Source organism: Thunnus thynnus, chromosome 12, assembly GCF_963924715.1.
Source record: "Thunnus thynnus chromosome 12, fThuThy2.1, whole genome shotgun sequence".
Taxonomy (NCBI): Eukaryota; Metazoa; Chordata; class Actinopteri; order Scombriformes; family Scombridae; genus Thunnus; species Thunnus thynnus.
The window spans coordinates 21,512,890-21,534,500 of record NC_089528.1 but is presented as its reverse complement, the minus strand read 5'-3'; the positions used below and the strand labels follow the sequence as shown (position 1 = coordinate 21,534,500).

Below are 21,611 nucleotides of genomic sequence, written 5' to 3'. Positions count from 1 at the left end.
AACGTTTTACCAGGAAACTGTAATAGTTTAAAACTGAAAAGAATCTTATTCAGAACAATAATCTGGAAATTTGTTAATAAACATTTTAAGATTGTTTCAGGACCTGCGGACATCCAGATGTGTAACTACAGCTGGAACTGACAGTCTGACTGCAGGAGGAGGCAGAAAGTGTTGAACTGAGGGGAAATCCAGCTGTGGTACATTTTTTAAGGCTGCTTTTCATTAAGTAGAAAAAAAGTACAGAAAATATAAGTAAAACTTTTCGCTGTTAGTATATTTTGTGCCTGAGAAACTCACCGACCTGCTGTTAACATTTACGTTAGCAGAAACAATTCTCTTCATATTTACATTTTCAATCCTTTTGATTTGTATTAATATTGTTGACGTTCTCGCAGCAGGTTTCTAGACACAAGCACTGACGTTAGTGATCAAAACATTGTCACACTTGGTTTTCTTTTCTTAAACAAGTAGGGTGAAGACGACATGCTGCGTTTTTGTCCCACCGAGGAGAAAATATCACAATACTCGTGTGCTTTCTATATTTTTATTGCAATTATAAGATACAGATATATTTCCAGACATCCAATTTATTAAATTATACTCCAATATTGCATGAGACAGTCTTCAGAATGATATTGATCCAAATGTGGACAACTAGGCGATCAAAAGACACGTTTTTTTTCCTTTTTTCTTTTTTGACCAGAGATAAAACATGGATGTTTACAATTTCACTTTTATTTCCCCCAGAAATGTGCGATGAGAAGCAGCAGCATAGAGAGAGAGTAATACTACAATATACAACAGACCGATACTGTGCAACAGTCAAGAACAACTGGGAGATTTCTTTTTTTTTTTTTCTCTCTTTTGTGAAATGGTTTTGCCAATATTGAGAGTACAGCGACTGGCACACTGGCAGCCCAGGACACAGAGATGCACTCTGCCCGTTGGGGAAAACAAAACAAAACAAAGATACTAGAAAGTAAACAAGAGCAACAACATGACGTTGTGAGAATTGTAAAGTCAAAGAGCTACAAACGTCAGTGGGATTACAGGAGACAAAACTACTAAATACAGTCGAGGTGACTTCAGTTTTTTAGGCAAAACAAATGGACAACAATGTACAGAAAGCCGAGTGAAGTATATTAAAAATATTCTTTCACTGAACAGAGTTTGCCACATCGGAGAAAGTGGGAAACGGCAGGTCGCTGCTGTCCGTGTTACACAAGCCACTGGTTTCATAACCTCGAGGTTAATGACTGACCAGACTTTGTGAGAGAAATACAAAAGTGGCAGCGCTGAACGCACAACAAACCGACCACATCACACATTCGACGTTACGGTGGCAAACGTACAAAGAAAAAAAATTGACAAAAACAAAAGCAGATACAGTATCTAACAAGTTCCTGCTGCTTATCTGTCTCATCCCAGATGTTACCTTTAAGTAATGAGTACAATCTTGACATTTTGTAACTCATAATCATATAAAAAAAACAAAAATGAGTGTTACAAACACTCTGGGGAATACAAATGATACCTCCTAATACAAAAGAAAAGGGAAAAACAGTTTTACAGTTTCATAGACTGTAAGTATTGTATGTATATATTTGATATATCAATAGAATCCATATATAAATGATACATTTCTGTTTTTATACTTAAATATAATCCTCGCTATGACTAAAAAGAGCACCTAAAACATTTTCTAGCCAGGAGATGATGTGAAGGATCAGCTTGGACCTCGGCTAACCCGCCTGCAGGGTGGAGCTGGACCGCGACCGCCAGCCAACCGTTGAGTCGGCGAGCTGGATTCAAGAAGCTGCTGTTTTCACACGCGACAGCTTGTGCGAGAGACTAGACAGGACAGGTTTCGGATGTTGAGTCAAGTGCGAAAAACACTCTTTTTTTTTTAAACGGTTTCATTGAGACCAAAAAATCTTTGTTTAGCTACACACTAACAACCTTGTGCTGTGCTTTTTTTTTCCCTCCTCTTTATTTATTTAAAGATGTGAAAGGTTTGGAGTTTGACACCACAGTTACAAAATTGATGAATGAACAAATGTACCAAACCCCCCCCGCCCCCGCCCCCTCCCTGCCCCCCCTCCCCTCGCTCACACTCAACTGTCCATATTAAATCAACATGCATAAGATTATTATTAGTCGTGTTTGGCACTAATTTGCTTTACTTTATTATCTGGTTCTGTTTGCAAATAGACAGTTAATCACTGAATGTGTTATCTTCTAGCTTTAATGCAACCTTTTTAAAAAAAAAGAAAAAAAAAAAGAAAAAAAGAAAGAAAATGAAGTATGCCAGCTATGTCCCAGTTGCTCACATTTACTCTTAAAGATGAGTCCCACGTTATTAAACATGAACTAGAAGTACTTCAGACTGTGTGGAGGATTGCACTATGATCATCAGCCATAAAAAAATGCTTTTTTTAAATTTTTTTACTGAAAATGGCAAGTACCTCGTACTGTTCTGCTCTCCGAATACTCTATCCAGCCACAAAATGGTCGATTTGTTGTTTTTTTTTTAGGTTCCTTTTGAGTAAACGACAAGATTTGGTCCATCCGGCTTAGTTCAGGTTTCATTGACAAAAGCAGACGCGCTGCTTTAAGTGCTGCTTGAGAAAGTTATCAGACTCGCTGGCATTTAACAGGATGTGAAGTGTGCTCCTGGCAGAGATGACCAAAAAAAAGGATAAAAAAAAAAAATCAGGTGCCCCAAAATCTCCAAAAACGAATGCGATTGTACCAACAACTTGGGGCTCAAAGACGACAATGAAATGAAATGAAAAGGAGGAGGGACAAGAAACCAGCATGTGTTCTCTTTCTGGTCTGTTTTTAACCAAAGAAAAGGGACATAAATAAAACAAGAGACGTTTTGAGTTGAAATGACACGAGAGATCGAGAAGAAAACAAACAAACAAAAAGAAATGAAAACTCTCCATCAGAGTTCTTGTTGGTCTGATGGGGTTTTTTTTTTTTTTGTGACAACTTCCTCAGGCGAACATGTCCGGTGGCAGTTTGTTTTTTTTTGTTTTTTTTTTACTTAATAGCATAAATAACATTTGGGTGGGAGGAATCAGATCCACCGTAAGGCTTCTATATTTTTTTTTTTATACATTTTTCCCCATTGTCATAGCCGTTTACTTTCACCGCTGTGTCTATCCCGGTACTGGTCTGTCGGTACTGTTTAGTGGAAGATCTCAACAACAAGAGATGGGAGCCTCTCCTCCTCCCGGCGGGCTCAGAGAGACTGGACTAGCAGGTCCTGGGATCACAGGAGGAAGGGAGGGAAGGACAGAGAGAAAAGTAGAGTGTGACAGGATTGTAAGAGTTTATGTTTCAGCAGTCTGGGGTTTAGTCTCACTCCCACCCCCTTCTTTCCTCTCTTGCGTCTCCTCCTCCTCCTCCTCTTCCTCCTCCTCTCCCTCTTCCTCCTCTGTGTGCTGCTCCAGCTCCTCCCTGGTGATCATCTCAAAGTCGTTTCCGTTGCTGTGCTGCGAGCCTTCGTCCTCCCGGCGGTCGCTGTCTGTGTCCGAGTGGCGATCCGCCCCCGTTCCCTCCCCCTCCGCTTCTTTACTCTCCTCCGGCCCCGCCTCTTTGCTCTCGTCCTCTTCGTCGTAGTCCTCGTCGTCGCCGTCTTTCTTCTCGCTGTCCGACTTCTCGTCGCTGTCCGACTTCTGAGCCTTGGTGGAGGCGCCGCTGTCCTTCTCGTCCGACTTGTCTGAGCCCTTCTTGTTGCTGGCTCGAGGACCTTTGTACTCGTGAGTGTAGAGCGGCCTGAACGAGTCGATGAAACCCACGTCCGCTGTCAGGTTGGGCAGGAACCAGAAGTGGTGGCGCCCGCCAGTCACAAGCCAGATGATCAGGAAGAGGATACAGCGGGCTGAGGAGAGAGGCAACAACCAGTGAGATCAATTATAAACTACAGCGTACTGGTACCGCTCACGCAATCTATTACAGCGTTATTTTTTTTGATATGACAACTGAGTGAGCAGTTATAAATCAAAAAGACATTTTAATTTATGAAATCAATGTGAGTCTGCAGCTCTGTGAAATGTGCGGAAATATAAAGGTTTATTTTATAAAGCAGCACATATCTGAACATCTTCACAACTTCGTATATAACGTCCCCGTTTGTAGAATTTTAATGTGAATGATGCATCTTTCAAAATGTTAGTATTGCATGAAGATTTTGTTATAGTGGATACTTTTTTGGTTGCACTACTATTTCCTACATATATAAGACTTTTAATGTGGAATCTATGCTAAAAATGTTTATTTATATTTAAACCTGGTGCTTTAAGACACAAATTACAATGTTATCAATCTTCACAGACCATGAATTCTGACCATGAACGAACGCCTACTCTGGATGATCTTGACGGTCTTGCAAGAACTTTAAAAACTTTTTTAGGGGCTCCGTAAAGTACCATATTGTCCCGTATATATAAGATGGCAACAGCTGTTTTTGTAAAAAATACTTTTTAAAGATACTACCCACTTTCAGACTTGTCCTGTTGGGAACGTTTTCCATTAATCCAAGAGGAAGAGAGTCCTCAACTTTGAAGCCTTTTCTCTTGTAGAAGTGAATTATTATCTTAAAGAAGAATGTAAATCTCAAATTTGTCTATCTTGTTGCACACTCTCCTGTCAGTTTGCATTTTTCAGACTGTTTCTATCTGTTTGACCTCCTCATCATCTATGACAGCAGTAATCGACAGATGCGGTGTGTTTCTGCAGCAAAGACGTCGGGAGACGATGTGGATTCGTTTTCACTCGTCATGAAATTTATTTCCTCTGAGGCAGAAAAACACGTTACATGAGCCTTCAGACGCTCCTGCAGGTTAAACTGATCTAACAAAACACTTTAAGTGCTGACTGACAGACTCACTATAAACAGACTTGAAGACACTTGCTAGCTAGTCGACAATAAGGCTACAAACAACCCATAATGCAACGCTCTCTGTAGGAGCCGGTTACAGCGGTAGACTCTCTATTGAAATAGGACATCTGATCTTGTAAGCATCTAATTGTCTCGTCCTCAAATATAAGACGACCCCCACTTTTTTCAAATGTAATATTCTGAATAAACATTGTCTTATGGGATTATTTATGACGTATGTGTACTTACCAACAGCGAGAAGCAATATACTGGCCACGAAGCAGCCGGCTGCAACACTTAGATAATAAACGCCTACACGCATTTCTGCTGGCCACAGTGGGAACAGCGTGGCTGCTATCACTGCAATGACTGAAAAACAGAAAACAAACGTGGACAGATGTTGTGAGTACAGAGAAGTAAAATCAGCTGCGATCTGCAACAGATTACCGTGCTTATGATTTTCAACCACTGACTCACCCAGTATCAATCCCATGGCAAACGTCTTGAAGTGGACGGGATCGTAAATCCACACGTACACCTGAAGAGGCGAGACAAGAGGTGTATTGTATTTTTATCGTCGTTCAGGTGAACACGCACGCACGCACACACACAGAGCTCTCTCTCTCTCCTATGTGTCATCCTGTAAACCCGCTCACCTCATTTCCATCCAGGAACAGCTGATCCTCATGAGGCTCCAATTTAAACTTCTTCTTCACCTCTTTCTTCTTCTTGGGGCTCCCGGGACTGTCATCCTGTGAGAGTATTCAACGATAGATAATCATATATTGTAAATAAAATGTTTTATATCCTCAAAATATTTTTTGCTGGTGAGAAAACCATGAACTTTATCATTTTCTTTATCCTCGCTGTAAGTTTTTGACTGTTGTTAGTAGAAAGTGAACGCAACATGATCTGGATGATCACACCATTAAAAAAAAAAAAGCATATTGGCCCATAAAATGTAACCTAACCTGATAATCTGTCACTCAGTCATACTTTCTCTTTTCACTGTCCCAGATCTGACACCATGTACACATGACTGAGCTTCTTCTTTCCAAGACTTTTAAAGATCTGTCTCGACATGTACTTTAACCTTAACGTCAATATCCAGCCATTTACTGTCAGGTTAGGAGGCCCGATCAAATCAACTAGGTCAACATGACTCTAGCCGGTCATAAAGCACAGATAAAGAGCTGCAGTCAGTCTGGGGGAGTCGGTGAACTGTTCGACACTGATGACGCCGTTTCAGACTGAGCTCAGCGGAGAAAAATCCATCAAAAGCTGCTGACGCATTTTAAAAAGCTCAAACGTTTTCCAGCCAGTTTTTTGTGCCGTGATCATCAACTAAGTATTTATTGCTTCTCTTATTTTTGCCGTATAACTGTCATTTCATTAGTGGTGTAAAGCCTGTTTGCTCTGTGGAGACATTTTAACCTCCGACTGTGATAGCACTATCTTGTCAGGACATGAGAGTGAAAGTGTTCACACTGGCGGTGACGTACGCTCTTCTCTTTCTTGGTTTCCCCGGCCTCGGACTCTTTCTTCTTCTCTTTCTCCTTCTTTCCTTTTTTCTCCTCCTCTTTGCTGCTGTCGCCCTTGGCCTTCTCTTTCTCTTTCTCTTTCTCCTTCTCCTTCTTGGTGTCTTTCTCTGGTTTTTTCTTCATCACTTTGAGAGCGCGGTGGAAGAACTGCTTCTTTAGGAGTCTGCAGTGGGAGGAGGAGAGCGACTGGTTATAAAACACTGATTAAGATCAGATCGTTACTGTTCAAAGGAATCTCAGTCAGTGTGCACAGATTCAGGGGTCATGTGAAGGATTTTATTCCCAAAAATGCAAAAAATTTGAGCCTTGAGTTTGCAGGTTTCTTCACAGTTAATCACTCAAGTCAAATTTTTGTTTCACGCTAGTAGAGCTTACGATAGCGATCAGTTGATTAATTGATCAAAAGAAAATGAATAAATACTATTTGATTGTTTGATATAACTATTTTGATAGCTGATTAATTGTTCAAATCATTTTCTTACGCATAATTGCCAAAAATGAATTGATTCCAGCTTCTCAAGTGTGACTATTTGTTACTTCTCTTTGCCTTTTGTGGTAGTAAACAGAATTAGAGCTGCAACGATTAGTTGACAGAAAATTAATCTGCGACTATTTTGATGATTGATTGATCGTTTTAATCATTTTTTCAGAAGAAAATGCTAAAATGTGCTGGTTGCAGGTTCTCAAATGTGAGGATTTGAAGCTTTTATGTGTCACACATGACAGTAAACTCTCATTCTTGGGTTTTGGACTGTCGATGAGGCAAAATAAGACATTTGAATACATCTGTTTGGATTGTGGGGAATTATAACAGGCTTTTTTTTTTACATAGACTAAATGAGGAATCAAGAAATAATTGGCAGATACTCAGATAATGAAAATAATCGTTAGTTGCAGCCTTACAAGCCAGTAACTGTATTGTAAGTGTATATGTCACATGCTCAGATACCTTTTCTAATAAAATCCTACATGACACAGTCACACTATCCATCTACAATGTCTGAGGCCCGGCAGCGTGTGATGATCAGCTAACCTGTTGCAATAATCCAACACAGATTCCCTGGTGGTGAAGAGCGCCTCCTCTCCCTTCTTAGCCTTGGCCCATTTGGAGTCCAGCAGACAGTCCACAGCCTTGGAGGCTGATGTAGGGACACAAAGACGGACATTTAAAAAAAAAAAAAACAACATAAAGAGTAGTGCTGGCACTGTATCAAAATGTCATGCTGCGGTTATCCTGGTTAACAGCGTTTTTATAGTATTGATCAGCTGAAAAATTGCCATTAGTGCAAAACATTTTATAGCCTGTGTTGAATTATAAATGCACTCAGTTAATGCACATCCAATCTATTAATTAGATTCTTGATCATCTAAAAACTGCATTCTAGACAGAACTGATGGCAGTAATTTAGATCCAGTCAGATTTCCTCTTTTTTTAACATTAAGAATGTCTCATCATCCCTTCATTTGATAAGTATAAGTATGTTTAAGTATTGAAGTAATTATCTGATTAGAAGAATAATGTAAGAAACTAGAATAAAGGCCTGAGGCAGTGCTATAGGGCTACAGACAGACAAATATGGCTGCCCACAGCAGTAAGCAGTAAGCACTGATAAGGTCTTGTGGTGGTGATGATGATGATGATGAGTAATAGGACTCAGCAGTTATACGCAATTTCACAACTATTGAGTAAACGGCATTTCCTAAAAACTGACAAATGTCTTCTGCTGTGTCACAGGACAAGACAAATCTATCTGTGTGGGACGAGACTGAAGCTGTGTTTAAGAATTTGACAACTTTGCATTAATGTGGCAGATTTTACCCCCCAAAATAATGACTTAAAACCCCCAAAACAGCACTGGTTTAATTTACTGTGACAACATCAAACTGTGATGAATCATCGTTCAGTAAACACGTCCCTTCTGTGTGTTGGACAGCAAACAGAAGGCAGGTTTTTGACAGTCATGTCTTGATTCACGCTCCACCCGTTGCGCAGGTGTCGTGTGTTGACATATCTGCTTGTTGCCTCACATCCCACAGACGAGCACTAACCGATGAAGTAGTCGACCCGGTGGCCCATCATGTTCGTGGACTTGGTGGGGCAGTTGAAACGGAGGTACTTGGCCACCGCCTTCTCCTCCTTGGTGGGCTCGCTCACCTCCTGCGGGGCCAGACAAACACATACAGATGCAGACGGACACAAAGTAAATATTTCATTTACATCCTTGGCTGGATAATAAACCAAATTTAGCAAACTGCCAAATTTAGGGATCTCTTAATTTGAACAAAATGTACAAACCTTATATAATTAAGCTGAGAATAGTTACAGCAGCCAGTGACATCTAACCAGAAGTTTGCAATCAGCTTGCAGTCTAGTTAATATTTTCATAATTTCGTAATCAATCAGTACGAACATATCAGAAATAAGCCAATAGAAGCAAGGAAAAATAATGCATTCATGTATTACAAAGGTCATCATATTACTGTATGTGTTGTTGTCAAGGTAAAAGGTGTCAATTAATCATGAAATAGATTTTAGGTAATATTATCCAGCCGTTACTGCATCACAAGTTACCACAGACATGTACAAACAACACCTGTATTGTATATAAAAATGCAGTAACCCTGTAAAAAACTACTGGTGCTGTCTAATTTGTATTGTTGTACCTGATATTTTGTCAATAAGACACCACAAACTATGTTCTGAATAATGATGAGTGTTGAATCAACACCTCTCAGACTTTTTGACAGGATTTTGGCATTTGTATTGCACAGTTTAAGTGTTGCTTTTATTGTGATCACGCCTTGTAACGGAAAAAGAAGTTAGGATGACCCTCAGTAAACTGCTTCATTTTGGTAAAAGAAAAAAAAAAGTTGCAAACAAGCAACAGGGTTTTAATTTTCACAAAGTTCATAAAACATTTAAAGTTGCAATTAGCAAGATTCAACTGGCACATTATGAATATAACATCTCTACCTGAAGGGTGTGCTGGGATCTCCAGCTCTGAAAACTCACTCTCCCATCAGTACTCCTCACACAACACTCTAATGTTTCCCTTTCTAGTGATTATATCTTAGATTGGTGCCTAAAAATTGTTTATCACGTAAACATGAAATCCCTGAGGCTGAATGAAAGGCTGCAAAGCATTAAGAGTATCTGTTGCAATAAAAGAAGTCCCCCAAATCTTCCTCCAACTCATCCTCGTTTCTCACAACATCTGCACTGTCTGCTCTCCTGCCAGCAGCACTGAACCACATGCCAACACAGGAGGGAATGAGTGCATCAGCTCAATGAGATTCAGTGCAGCTTTATTCGGTCCAGCTGGCTCCGGCCAGCAACACGAGGAAGACGAAGCCCTCAAACAAGCCTTTGTTTAAAGAAGCAGGTATCAGTCACACCGCTCGGTTACATGAAACCCCTAAACGGAAAGCCCCCTGTCACCGTCTATATGATCTACCTGGCTTCATCACGAGGGGATTAGCTTGTGACTGTGTGGCCACATAGAAAATCAACTCTCAGGTTTGGGATGCCTGATGGCTAGAGCGCCACAGCAAGACCAAAGGACTGGCCATATCTAAGTAACAGTTTTGACTAGAAATACACAAAGGTAAGCAGTGCTGAACTAATCAGGAGAAATCATGTCAGAAAACAAGGAGACAACTGTTGTGTAATGTAGAGTGATGATGTTGGGAGGCCTCTTTGGTTGCGGTCCGCTCAGAAATGAGATAACAGTATGTGTTATTATGTAACTGAACTCCAATAGGCAAGAGAACATAACTCAGCTGCCAGTTTGTTAGGTGCACCTGGTGAAAAGTAATGTAGTCTAAAACAACAGCTTGCATTTAACTTGAAGGCTGTAGTTCGTGGTGCTGTTTAATTGTTTTGAATTATCTTGAGAGGTGTTTCTAATATTTTGTCTGCCTGCTTTAGATCAACAACAAAACACTAAGGACAAGGTTAGCTTTAAGTAGGTGGATCTACCTGGCAACTGGGTGGATTTTGCAATACTGGATGGTACGATATCTTGCAACAGGAAAAAACATCATTTTCACCATGCATCTCATGGATTGAAAACTGTTCAGCTTATCTTTGCTTGCAGCTTTATAGCACAATATGTCTGAATGATAACTGCAAGCACATTATCATCCTCAGAGAGGACCCTAATCACAATTTTTGTTAATCTGGATCTTAAAGTACTTCCTCCACTCAAAAATATGTCATTTCATTTGGATGTTTGAGCTTCACTGTGCAGAATGATGTATGTGCAGAGTTTGACACCAGAAGGTTGTTTTCACATTCATCTGCTGACAGTGGAAAGTTTCTCTGTGCTCACAGAAAATCAGAGTTTAAGGTGTGGACCTACGAGAATATTTAGTGACATCACAACTATTTTGGAGCCAAACGTGGTCCAATATGCAGCTTAACACGTGGTATATGGAAACTTGAAGTCTTCAGAGCACATAGACGGAGGATTTTTCAGTGAAGTAGAAAACATCTTGTGTCCAGCAGTTAAACTTTTGAAAAGGAAAATATTTACATGTTCACAGATTCTGGATTTTTAATGAGAAGGGAGAATAAGTACATGTCCAGACATGTTTTAAGACATATATAAGTACTCTAATATGAATAATCATTTTTGTCTACAATGGTTTTTCCACAAACAAAGTCCTTAAAACTACATCTATCCATGCTCCTTCATTCAAATCCAGAATCTATGAAAATGCAAATACTTCTCGTCTCAGAAGTTTAACTGCTGGACACAAGATGTCTCCTTCTTCACTGTAAAGTCTATTCTCAGTGTTTGTGCACTGGAGGCTTCAAGTTTCCAAATCGCACTTGTGTAAGTTGAATACCGGACCGGGATTGGCTCCAAACTAGTTGTGATGTCACAAACCATGCCCGAAGGTCTTCACCTTCAACTCTGATTTTCTGTGAGCTCAGAGGAAACTTTCCACTTTCAGTAGATGAATGTGAAAACAGCCTTCTAGTGTCCAACTCTGCACATACATCATTCTGCACAGAGAAGCTCAAACATCCAACTATAGGAACAAGAAGAAACATATTTTTGAGTGGAGGGAGACTTTAAGAATTTTTAAGGAAGTAACTGAACTTTTTTTGTGGAGCAACCATATCAGACACACATTATTTGTCAAAGCAGAGTCTTCAAACATGTCTGGAGGGGATCTTTCAGCATCATTATCAGTGGACAGCTGAGCTGAGCTTCTGTTCTTGTTTTGGGATATAAACATTATGTTCTCTCTACGTGACTAATAAATAATCAAATTAATGTGGAGTTGTGGTCATCAGTGAATGATTATAATGGTGCTACTAGATCAGAAATGTCTGGGTTTTTGTTGTTTTTTTTTAAGGAAAGGATTTGGGATCCACAGTTCAAACTATTGACATGATTATTACATCCAGTCGAGTGATGCCACTCTATAAACTGTTGCGTTTTACTTTAGCAGCGTTAAATCTTCACTTCTTGACTTAAAAGCGCTCTTGTGTCCTCACTGACTGTCTGATACCTGCACAATAAGGAGCATTATGATGCAACGTATTGACTCATTAATTAAAATTCCCACAGATTGGCTCACATTATGTAAACACGTCTGCTTAGAGCTGACGCAGCTTAGCCACAAAAACGTTTACTGCCAGCTCAATCACGCACAAAACGGTTGACTGGTGGGACAGCTCAGTGGCCAACAATTACAACAGCTTTCCTGCGAAGACCAGCGTGTGTGCTACTAGTGGAAAAGCCGATAACCAGCTACAGAAATGCCTCATCCAAACAGAAATACTGACATTTATTTTCACCAGCCAGCTAATGCTAGCTACCGTTAGCCATCATCTAGATTCATCTGCCGTCTTTTAACGGCTCCTCACGAGGATGCTGCCGTTAACAAACATCCCGCAACAGGTCATAATCCAGCGTGTGATGTTTGTATGTTGTCCTCCACTCAGTAAAGGCAGTAATTTTTAATGAATCAAATTATGTTACCTGGATCCGTTTCTTGTGCCTCCTGCGTTCCGCCATGATCCTCCAACTCAGCTCCTCCGACGTGCGCGAGGCGGCGCGCGCGCATACAGTCGTGTAGTATCGCGAGAATAAGCGCTTAAGGCGATTTCATTCATAACGAGACGCAGACAGACAACATGTTCTTCCTTAAAATATGCAGTGGTGGAAGAAGTACTCAGATCTTTTACTTAAGTAAAAGTAGCAATGACACAATAAGAAAATACTCAGTTACAAGTAAAAATCCTGCATTCAAAATATTACGTAAAGATCCCATCCAGACATGTTTTAGGACATAAAATCCTCTGCTTGCAATAATAATTTTCACAAAAAATGTAAAAATTTTTTTAAATAAATATCACTGTTCACTGATGTGTACATGTATGCAACATTTAATGTTTTCAAGCTAGAGCTAATTTTAACACCTTATAGGCCACTGTTGACAAGTCAAATCTACAACAACACTTATATAACAAATAATTGACATATATAAGGTTTATCTGAAGAGTAACCTGTAACTATAGCTGTGAAATAAATGTAGCAGAGTAAAAAAACAATATATCCCTGTAGTGGAGTGGAAGTATGAAGTGGCACAAAATAGAAATACTCAAGTAAAGTACAGATACCTCAAAATTGTACTTAAGTACAGTACTTGAGTAGATGCACTTACATTAACATTCCACCACTGACAACATGTGATTCTTGGTCTTGACATATTTATTCCTTATGATGAGAGTAAGACAGTACTACAGATTCCTGTGTAGAAAAACACTTTTATTTCCAATCCATTCAACAAACAAACATAACCAAAAAGGTATCAAACATCCAAATCCAAAGGACACACACAAGTATTTCATTATTTGATTATAAAACCATCCCCATATGGTTTCTAAGGTCCTCGTGCAGACCCACTAAGAAAATGACACATAGCAGCTTAACATAAATCCAAACTGAATTTAAAGCTACAATCAGACGTTTGGAGACTTAGGCCCAAAAAAATATATAAGACCTTCTTAGCTCCTCATAACTCAAAATCATCATCAATTTCACTCCACTTTTACAGATACATAAAAATATATGTCAAATACAAATATTTAGCAGACACTTAGGTCTTGTGGACCTGTGTATCATAAGCCCAGGCAGCAGTAGTAAATAGTAAAAAAGCATTTTCAATCCAGTAAATCATCATGTAAACAACACTGGGGCAGCAGCAGTTTATCAGGCAGTGCTGTAGGCGCAGATTCATCCTGGTCAGTTTTGCATGTGTCCTCATATTTCCATAATATCATCACTGATCAGGCTGTCTCACTGCTGGCAGATGGAGGGGAATTGTTTTCTGTTTCATGAAGGTGCTCTGTGGACTTGAGGACATCAGGGTCTCTTGGACTTGCCAACATCTCCTCACTGTTGCAGTTAACTGGGGAGCCGATCTCTGACGAGTGATCCACAGGCTTCTCAGGAGTGGCCTGCAGGGTGGGGGTGGAGAGCGGCAGGTTCATCATGTACAACATGCTGCCCAGGCGCCTGGACACCTGTGGAGCCATAAAGAAAGTTGACACATATTTAAATATGGAACAGTCTGCCAGCTGATTTGTGTGTGTGTATATATATATATCATACATTATCACTCTGTGAAGCACTTTGAATTGCTTATATGATACTGTGCTCTACAAATAAACTCAACTAAACACCACAGAGTATTAATGGTAATGAATATGATTAAGTTAATGAGCTACACAAGCTATCACCCCCTGGAAAAGTGCAACCAGGAAATTATTCCACTGACATATCCTGCTGTTATGTAATGTTCAAATTATGTTGAGACTGTGCCAGAAAGGTGTTAATTCAACTGTATTGTAATTTGTTGATGTATTGGATTACATTATATTGTATTATTAATGGAGGTCCAGTCTGAATATTTCTTTCTTTTATGTCTGAAACTACAACTTTTCAGAGCTCGGCCACAGTCTATGTACATTGTTTTTATGTGAGCTTATGTAGGTACATATTTATGCTTTTATGCATTAAATTATGTTGTATATGTCATATATTAAAATTTGTGTGTTTAATGTTTCACCTGGCTTCAAGACAAATTTCCCTGTGGGGTTTATGAAGTGTTTCTTTACCTGTGAGCGGATCTTAAGAGCCGGCCCAAGTTTGAGCCCCAGTGTGTCCAGTAGATGCTCCTCTGAGAGGAGGGGAAGCGTCTCCCCGTCAATCATGTGGTCCTTGAATGTCTGCAGAGTGAAATTATTTCACATTAACACAACAAAGACACAGCACAAAGAATGGAGATGAAACAATGACAGAAAACCGCAGATACCAACCTGAGCGTATTCTGAACATGTGGGTATACTGTTGATAAAGTTGTAAACATCATTCACTGTCCACTTCCGTATGTCCTCAGGCACCTCATCACCATTTAGAAAGAGATTCGGCGGACCTGGAAAACAAAGAATTTATATTAGTAAAATCATTGCTTAAAAAAAAGGAATTAAAAGTCTTAAAATTAAGCTGTAGATTTTTATTTTTCAAACATACCAGGTGGGAGGAAACCATTTCCAGGGACTGGGAACATGTAAGGCATGCCTGTGAGGGCTCCACCAGCTGAGGGATACATGAATTTGTCCTGGAAAGCTGAACATTGGCTTGTTATGTCTTTGTCATTTGCGCTGCTGTTGGCCACATCTGAGCACCCATCTTGGCTGTTAACACAGGCTTTACGCAGGCCTGGCTCCCCCTCTTTGTAGTTCTTCCTGCTTCCCGTGGCGAGTTCAGAGTCTATTTTGGCTTGATGATGCGTCTTGCTAGCGGCGCACTCCTCGCCCATGTCGCCCTTTGCCTCCACCTCTTTCTCCTCCCCTGATGTGGCCCCTGGGCTCTGCTCTACACTTTTATCTTCAGTTTGGCCCTTCAGGTTGGCCACGTGGCTCTCTGCGCTCTTGTGAGCGGTCGGCCTTCGGCCCGCCCTGCGTCCCCTCTCTCTGTGCAGCGTGCTGATTGGTGGGTAAGGGCTGGCTGACATGAGTATGCTGTTGGAGTGAAGTTCATCCAAGGTGGGACGGTGGACGAAGACGTCGTGGCCGTCTGGCATGCGCTGACGGCCTCTGAACGCCATGGGGTTCGAGGGGTACGACATGGGGTTTTCCATTCCCATCAGTCCCTTTTGGTGGGCGTTCTCCAGCTCCTTCTGATGCAGGATGGCATTCATCTCCATTCTGAACAGGAGCATACACAAATATTTTAGACACATTTGTTCAAAAATAAAGATGGAATAAAAATATCACACTTTGCTAAAGCAGAGGAGGCTAAATACATTTTGAGAAAGCATAAAATGTCTGATGCAGACTCGTGTGTAGGTGGAATGTCAGATGCTGATGTTGCACGCTCTACCTGGCTATATTTTGCTTGTGAATGAGCTCCTGTCGCCGGGCAACTGTTTCCATGGGCTCCGAGGGCAAAAAGCCATAGCCGGCTGAGAAAAAGAAAGAAAAATGGGTTGTTAATCCTCATTCACATTCCTTAAATCTATATGGACAGGCTGGAAATTCTCTCAGGCATGAATGTGCATTGGGCCATGCTCACCTGCTCCAGGGAAAGCTCTCCCAGGCAGGACACTGGCATGTGGGGTAAGAGGTGGACCCAGGTGAGGTGCCATGTGCATCTGTCTGGCATCAGAAGGTACCATCTCATTGGGGGGGACCAACTCCCTGATAGAGAAAGGAATATGATATCAAAGGGCTATTAATAAACAGACAATCAGCAGTTTGCATCTTCAACAGCTGCTATTTTTTTTAATCCACAGAAAAGAGCATCAGAATTTCCTTTCAAGCCTTAAAGTAGCCATGTCTTCTTCCCTCCAGCACCTGTAACTATTCTCAGGGGTGTCTTTTTTCCAGAGAACTATTATTTTGGATTTTAGAGCGAATTCACAAACGCACCTCTCCATGAAGCGTGGTTCAAACTGTGTCGGGACCCCCTGCAACCTCTGCTGCCCCTGGGTGAGGATCTGTGGAGCCATGGCCATCTGGTTTCTCATTATCATCTCTTGCCTGTGCCTCAGCTCTGCAAGAAAAGACATGCTCCGACTGTGAACGCTGGAGACTGCAGGCGTGACTGAGAATCTCATGACTTCAGGTAGCAACACTAAAATCAATGTCACACCACATCACAATGTTTTTTTAACCCATTTGGAGCTCCAGATTAGAGTGAAATTTGCACAATTTAGATGTGTCAAGAAATTTGTAAATTCAAGAAGCGATAAATTTACTTTCACATACATAACTAATATTTTTATTTAAAAATGTAATTTCGGATTCCAAGAAAAAGACACCTGCCAGATTTTATATTGTCATGTCACTTAGTCTTATCTGTTTCCGTTCTCACCTCCAGCCGACATGCCGTTGACCAGACGATACCAGTGCTTCTCATCCAAAGCCCCCTGCTCTCCCAGTGCTGTCATCTTCCTCAGCTGCTCCCGTGGGGTCATGACACACACACACACGACCTTTGACCTCCACGCGAATCACTGTTCAAGTTTAAAAAGAGGTTCAAGTTAAAATCTGGAAAATGGAACGGGTAGCACAAACTTTGACAAATTAGTTACTATAATATCATATTACATATTGTAACTGTGAATTGTAAATTCCTAGAAAATGAAAAAATTAATGAATGTAGGAGTTTTTAATCACTCAGATACCGATATGTTAAAAGATGCAGCAATTGTACCATCTAAGCGCCTCTGTAGGAATTTTGTAATTTCTTATCATTGCCACTAGGGTGCAGCAATGATCTATACATTAAAGAGGTGTTGAAGGTCACTGAACTTTGCGCTAGACTGCCATTGCTCCATAATATATAATTATGCTAAAATATCTCACAAACAGATCATTATGTCTCACAGAACATCGTCATCACATACTACACATTAACAAATGTGGGCAAAACACATGTTTTTATTCTACCAGCAAACTTTAATTCAATGGAACAGAGGATTTCTTCTTGTTGCAGAGCTTTGACATTTATGTCTTCCCAGAGAATAAACTGAAATAGATAACAAAGGGGAGACATATAACCCTAACCACTGCCAATGTGAGATCAATGCACTTGCACCTTACCTTAACCTTTAACCCTCACTCTCACCTCTTACCTCAACCATAGCATTAAGTGTTAATCTTAAACCAACTTTAACCCTCACCGTAAAGTAAACCTAATCCTAAACTTAAATTTAACCCCTAAATCCAAATCCTAACTCTAACACATGAACATGTGAAGACCCGCAAAAGAAGTGCTACATTTAAGGATTTTTCTCATCTATTTATCCTTGTAAACACAGCAGGTCCTCATAAGTATTGCAATAAAAAGACACACATACTGTGCAAACCCCTAATGGCCACATTGCTCTTGGCTGAGCCAGCAGCTTGTGTACACAAGCACAATCGCCTTAGACACCTCCAATTAGCCCTCTACACTGCAGAAATCCCATTACAAAATATGATACTGTAAACGACAGCGTAATAATCCAGTTCTGCTAATCCAAGACCAGTGTGCATTGTGTTTGTGGATAGATGAATCTGAATCAGAGTCGTACAAAAACTACCCAACCAACTTCTCTCATGATATTAGTTTATACTTCTTAAAATTGTAAATTTTATATGACAAAGATATAAATCAAACCAAATTTTTGTATGAAACTTTGTACAATACATGTGTAATCTGTGCACATGTACTTGTACCACATTATTTCTGCTGTCCCCTCCCCCAGCAAAATGCAGTCATAAGATTTGCCCTGAGGCCTTGTGCATTATCCACCGTCCCTCAAGTTCCCTCTGAAGCTCATTTAATCTGAGGGCTGTAATCCCTCTGTTAGTCCTGCAACAGTCTGCTAGCTACATCTGCTGACCTGCCTGCAGACCGCCTTGCTGGTCTGTCCAACCCCCATCCCCACCTTCCCAGGCCCCCGCTACCCCCACGATCCTATTAGCTAAGTCCTGGCTATACAGCACTTTAAAGGGATGTGTTGGAGGTAATCCGCACGTTTAGAGTTTTACCCTCAGCAAACCTTGCCTGTAAGCATCCCGGACAATACACCCTAAGTGCTAAGCCTATTAGCCTCCATTAGCTCCCAGGATGTCCTAAAAACACCTTGGGGATAAATCTGGGGATGCAATCGGTTTATGTGGAGCTATGTGGTGCGAACACATGCACCTTATTTCCACCTCCTTCTCTCCCAATGTCATAACAGCTAGCATCAGCAAACGAGAAGAAGCATATTTCAACATTTATATGCTTGTAATTCCCAAGTGGGCACTAAGCTCTGAGCCTCCGGGCTTTGTGTAATGTATTATCGCCTTTACACACACTCCACTGGGAGTTAATGATTTAGTCTTTCCTATGAGACACTGTGAACAATTGTACATAGTTCAAGATGATTAGGATTTTTCGGCGTTGTAGTTTGAGCGGATGAACAATAGCTCAAACACTCAATGATTACATCTTGAGAGTGAAAAAATAAAGCTGTAAACCAAGAAAAATGTGTTTGATTTCTACAGAAACTGTTCATCAAGTAAAGCAGTGCTCGGGGCTCGTTCAGACAAATTAGTATTACAAACTGTAACAGGATATTGCCCCAAGAAAAGAGACGACTGGAGGAGCCAACTGGAGGAATCCCTTACAAAGTCTGTACACAGCTAACACTTATCAAAGCAACATTCATTCATTCCAAAAGATCTCTTTTCATATTTGGCAACATATAGGGGAAAGCAAACAGAGTTCTCTAAAATCATGTTGTAGCTTGAGACCTGTTGAACCCTGACCCCGCTCAAACATCTTATAGTTACAGAATATGACATGTAAATTTTAAGTGGCTTCAGAATTTTGTGAGTGAAATTGTCACCAAAGGTGAGCTCTAAAACTCCTGTCATATTTCCTTAACAAGCAGAGGCCACACCGCAGCTGCCAAATCCGGGGATTGGACTCCTTGGATTTGCTGTTGCCTAGTTAATCTCATTACAAGAATGAATTAAAGGGAAAAATTGCTGACGACTTAGATGGAGCCCTGAGGAGGTCATATCAGACAAGACAGAAGTATTGTCTGGCCCTTCCTAATCCCCCCATGCAACACATGCATGCTCAAATCATGCATATTCTGTCAGTTACATGTGGTGAGCTGCAGGTAGTGTGGATTTAAGAATTACTTTTGGTGTCATTATTTCACATGACAAAGTGGTGAAAAATGTGGTGATAATAAATTAATATACTGTATATATACTGTATGTAAGTCACATGTAGACATAATTAATCACAGGACAATTCAGCGTGCATTTAACATTATTTTCATTTCCATAAGTACTACTTACAGAATCCGGACTAATTATTAGGTTAATTATACAGATTTCAAGGTTGTTCCTCTAATCGCATTGGCCTCTAGATTAATCATTCACTCAGGGATCAGTCGCCTTTTATTTACATTCTACATGACAAGATTTACCACTTGAAAGTTCTGCATTTTTATAAAATTGTGATGCAAATATTTGGCTGGAAAATCTGCCTGGATTTTAAATTAGTTTCTGTACATTTTGCTCACATACTGAGATGTTAGATAGAATAGACACTTATATTGTTTAAGATTGTACTGTTTAGATTGTGACTTTACAAGAATAACACAGAAGTAAATGTGACTTACAAAACATAAAATATATCCTACACACATCAGTCATAACAGAGGTATAAGAATAATGAAAGGTGAGTAGGGAATATTGAAAAAATTTTTAATTGACTTACCTTCAAGTTCACACCAGTGAGCAGAGTTTGGACCTCGTTTGTCCCAATTCAGGAGGAAACACAAGTCAAAAATATAAATGAAAAACCTTTGGACAGCTCACAGAGTCAGTCTACCTTCTGTAAGCTCTTTCACTTCCAACTAAATGGCCTCCCACCAGCCAACCAACTGGTCCGAGTGCAGTCTGCTGCCAGCTAACTGCCTTAACTAAAAAAGACCTTTTAAATACCGATTCATTTCATCTCCATTAGCTGGCCTTATCTCCTTCGGTAAGCCCTCCCTGTCCTGACATCACTATGATCTCCCATCCAACTACTTGCCGCACCTTGCAACTGATGTGTAATTACTGAAGCAGCACTGGTCCTAAGCATGGAGTGCTAAACCTCTTTCAACGTTTACCTCACTAATCCCTTGTTAGCACTTTAGGCCATAGTTAAGACACCTAAATGCTTAGCTTCCTTTTCCAGTGGCAAAATGGCCAACCCCCCCATAGCTGCTCTAGAGCCACATGCAGAGAAGCTACATGATGCTGAGTGTAGACATTAAAAATCCAAGAGATCAGTCTTGTTTTTGTTTTTCTTCATATGTCTAGTTTGGGTGTCAGAAGTATTGCGCTCCCTAGGGTGCCAGGGGGTTGACCCAAACATGCTTGGTGGTAATTTGCTAGAAATCCGACTAAATGTTGGCTGGATCATCCTCTCAGACCTCTTAATCTGACAGTTTGTGCTCACCAACCGCTTACAGCATGGGCCTGCACTTTGAAGTATGTTTTCTTTAATGCCTTGTGGGCAAATAGGTATGCACAAACAGTGGGCTGAGTGGTTATTTTGCTAAACAGCAGACATGCAGTGGAGGGGGGCAGCGAGGTACTTAGATCTCCCTCTACAGTCTGCAGGATAGTAAAGAGCTTTTGGAGAGTTAGGGGTTACTTACACATATAGACTGGTGGGTACACCTACTGCATGTGGTAACAGATAGGACCTAAATTTTCCTCCATAACTGCCTGAATTCTTTGAGACACACTCAACAACGCATTTGAACTATTCCTTGGCTGAGAACGCAACGCACAAAGCCTGATTATAACCCTGATTAGCAATGATGACTAATATTGAAGTTGAGGAGAGTCTGCACTAATCTGCCAGAACTAGGTTCATGAACAATTGGCACCTGTCATCTTGTAGGGTTTCAAATCTCTTGCGTCTTGAATGAGCCTCTGACCAGCTGGAGAAGTCAAGACTGTATCACTTGTTTAATTTTTATGATTGGAATCTAAAACAAATCCATATGTAAATCTGTTGTTTGAGATGTTTTTTAGTCTCACTAACTGGTTCAGTTGGTCGGTTGACCAGTTTGGTCCAAACTGATCTCGACAACTGTTGGATGGATTGTCA

The 21,611-nt window shown here is 40.5% G+C and overlaps 2 protein-coding genes across 2 annotated transcripts; both read right to left on the bottom strand.

Annotated features, from left to right (window-relative positions):
* Positions 1-530: 530 nt before the first annotated feature.
* Positions 531-12,500, bottom strand: sec62 (SEC62 homolog, preprotein translocation factor). Its single transcript, XM_067606304.1, has 8 exons — positions 12,426-12,500; positions 8,479-8,587; positions 7,463-7,568; positions 6,391-6,592; positions 5,545-5,640; positions 5,366-5,426; positions 5,138-5,257; positions 531-3,889 (listed from the first exon to the last, which is right to left on the bottom strand). Exons 1-8 carry the CDS (start codon positions 12,459-12,461, stop codon positions 3,339-3,341), a joined length of 1,281 nt encoding a protein of 426 aa, XP_067462405.1. The 5' UTR covers positions 12,462-12,500; the 3' UTR covers positions 531-3,338.
* Positions 12,501-12,966: 466 nt separating this feature from the next.
* Positions 12,967-21,527, bottom strand: samd7 (sterile alpha motif domain containing 7). The gene is made up of 9 exons (XM_067606303.1): positions 20,223-21,527; positions 16,827-16,968; positions 16,382-16,505; positions 16,026-16,150; positions 15,834-15,915; positions 14,982-15,658; positions 14,768-14,883; positions 14,567-14,677; positions 12,967-13,972 (listed from the first exon to the last, which is right to left on the bottom strand). The coding sequence occupies exons 2-9, from the start codon at positions 16,927-16,929 to the stop codon at positions 13,736-13,738; spliced, it is 1,575 nt and encodes a 524-aa protein (XP_067462404.1). The 5' UTR covers positions 16,930-16,968; positions 20,223-21,527; the 3' UTR covers positions 12,967-13,735.
* Positions 21,528-21,611: the final 84 nt, after the last annotated feature.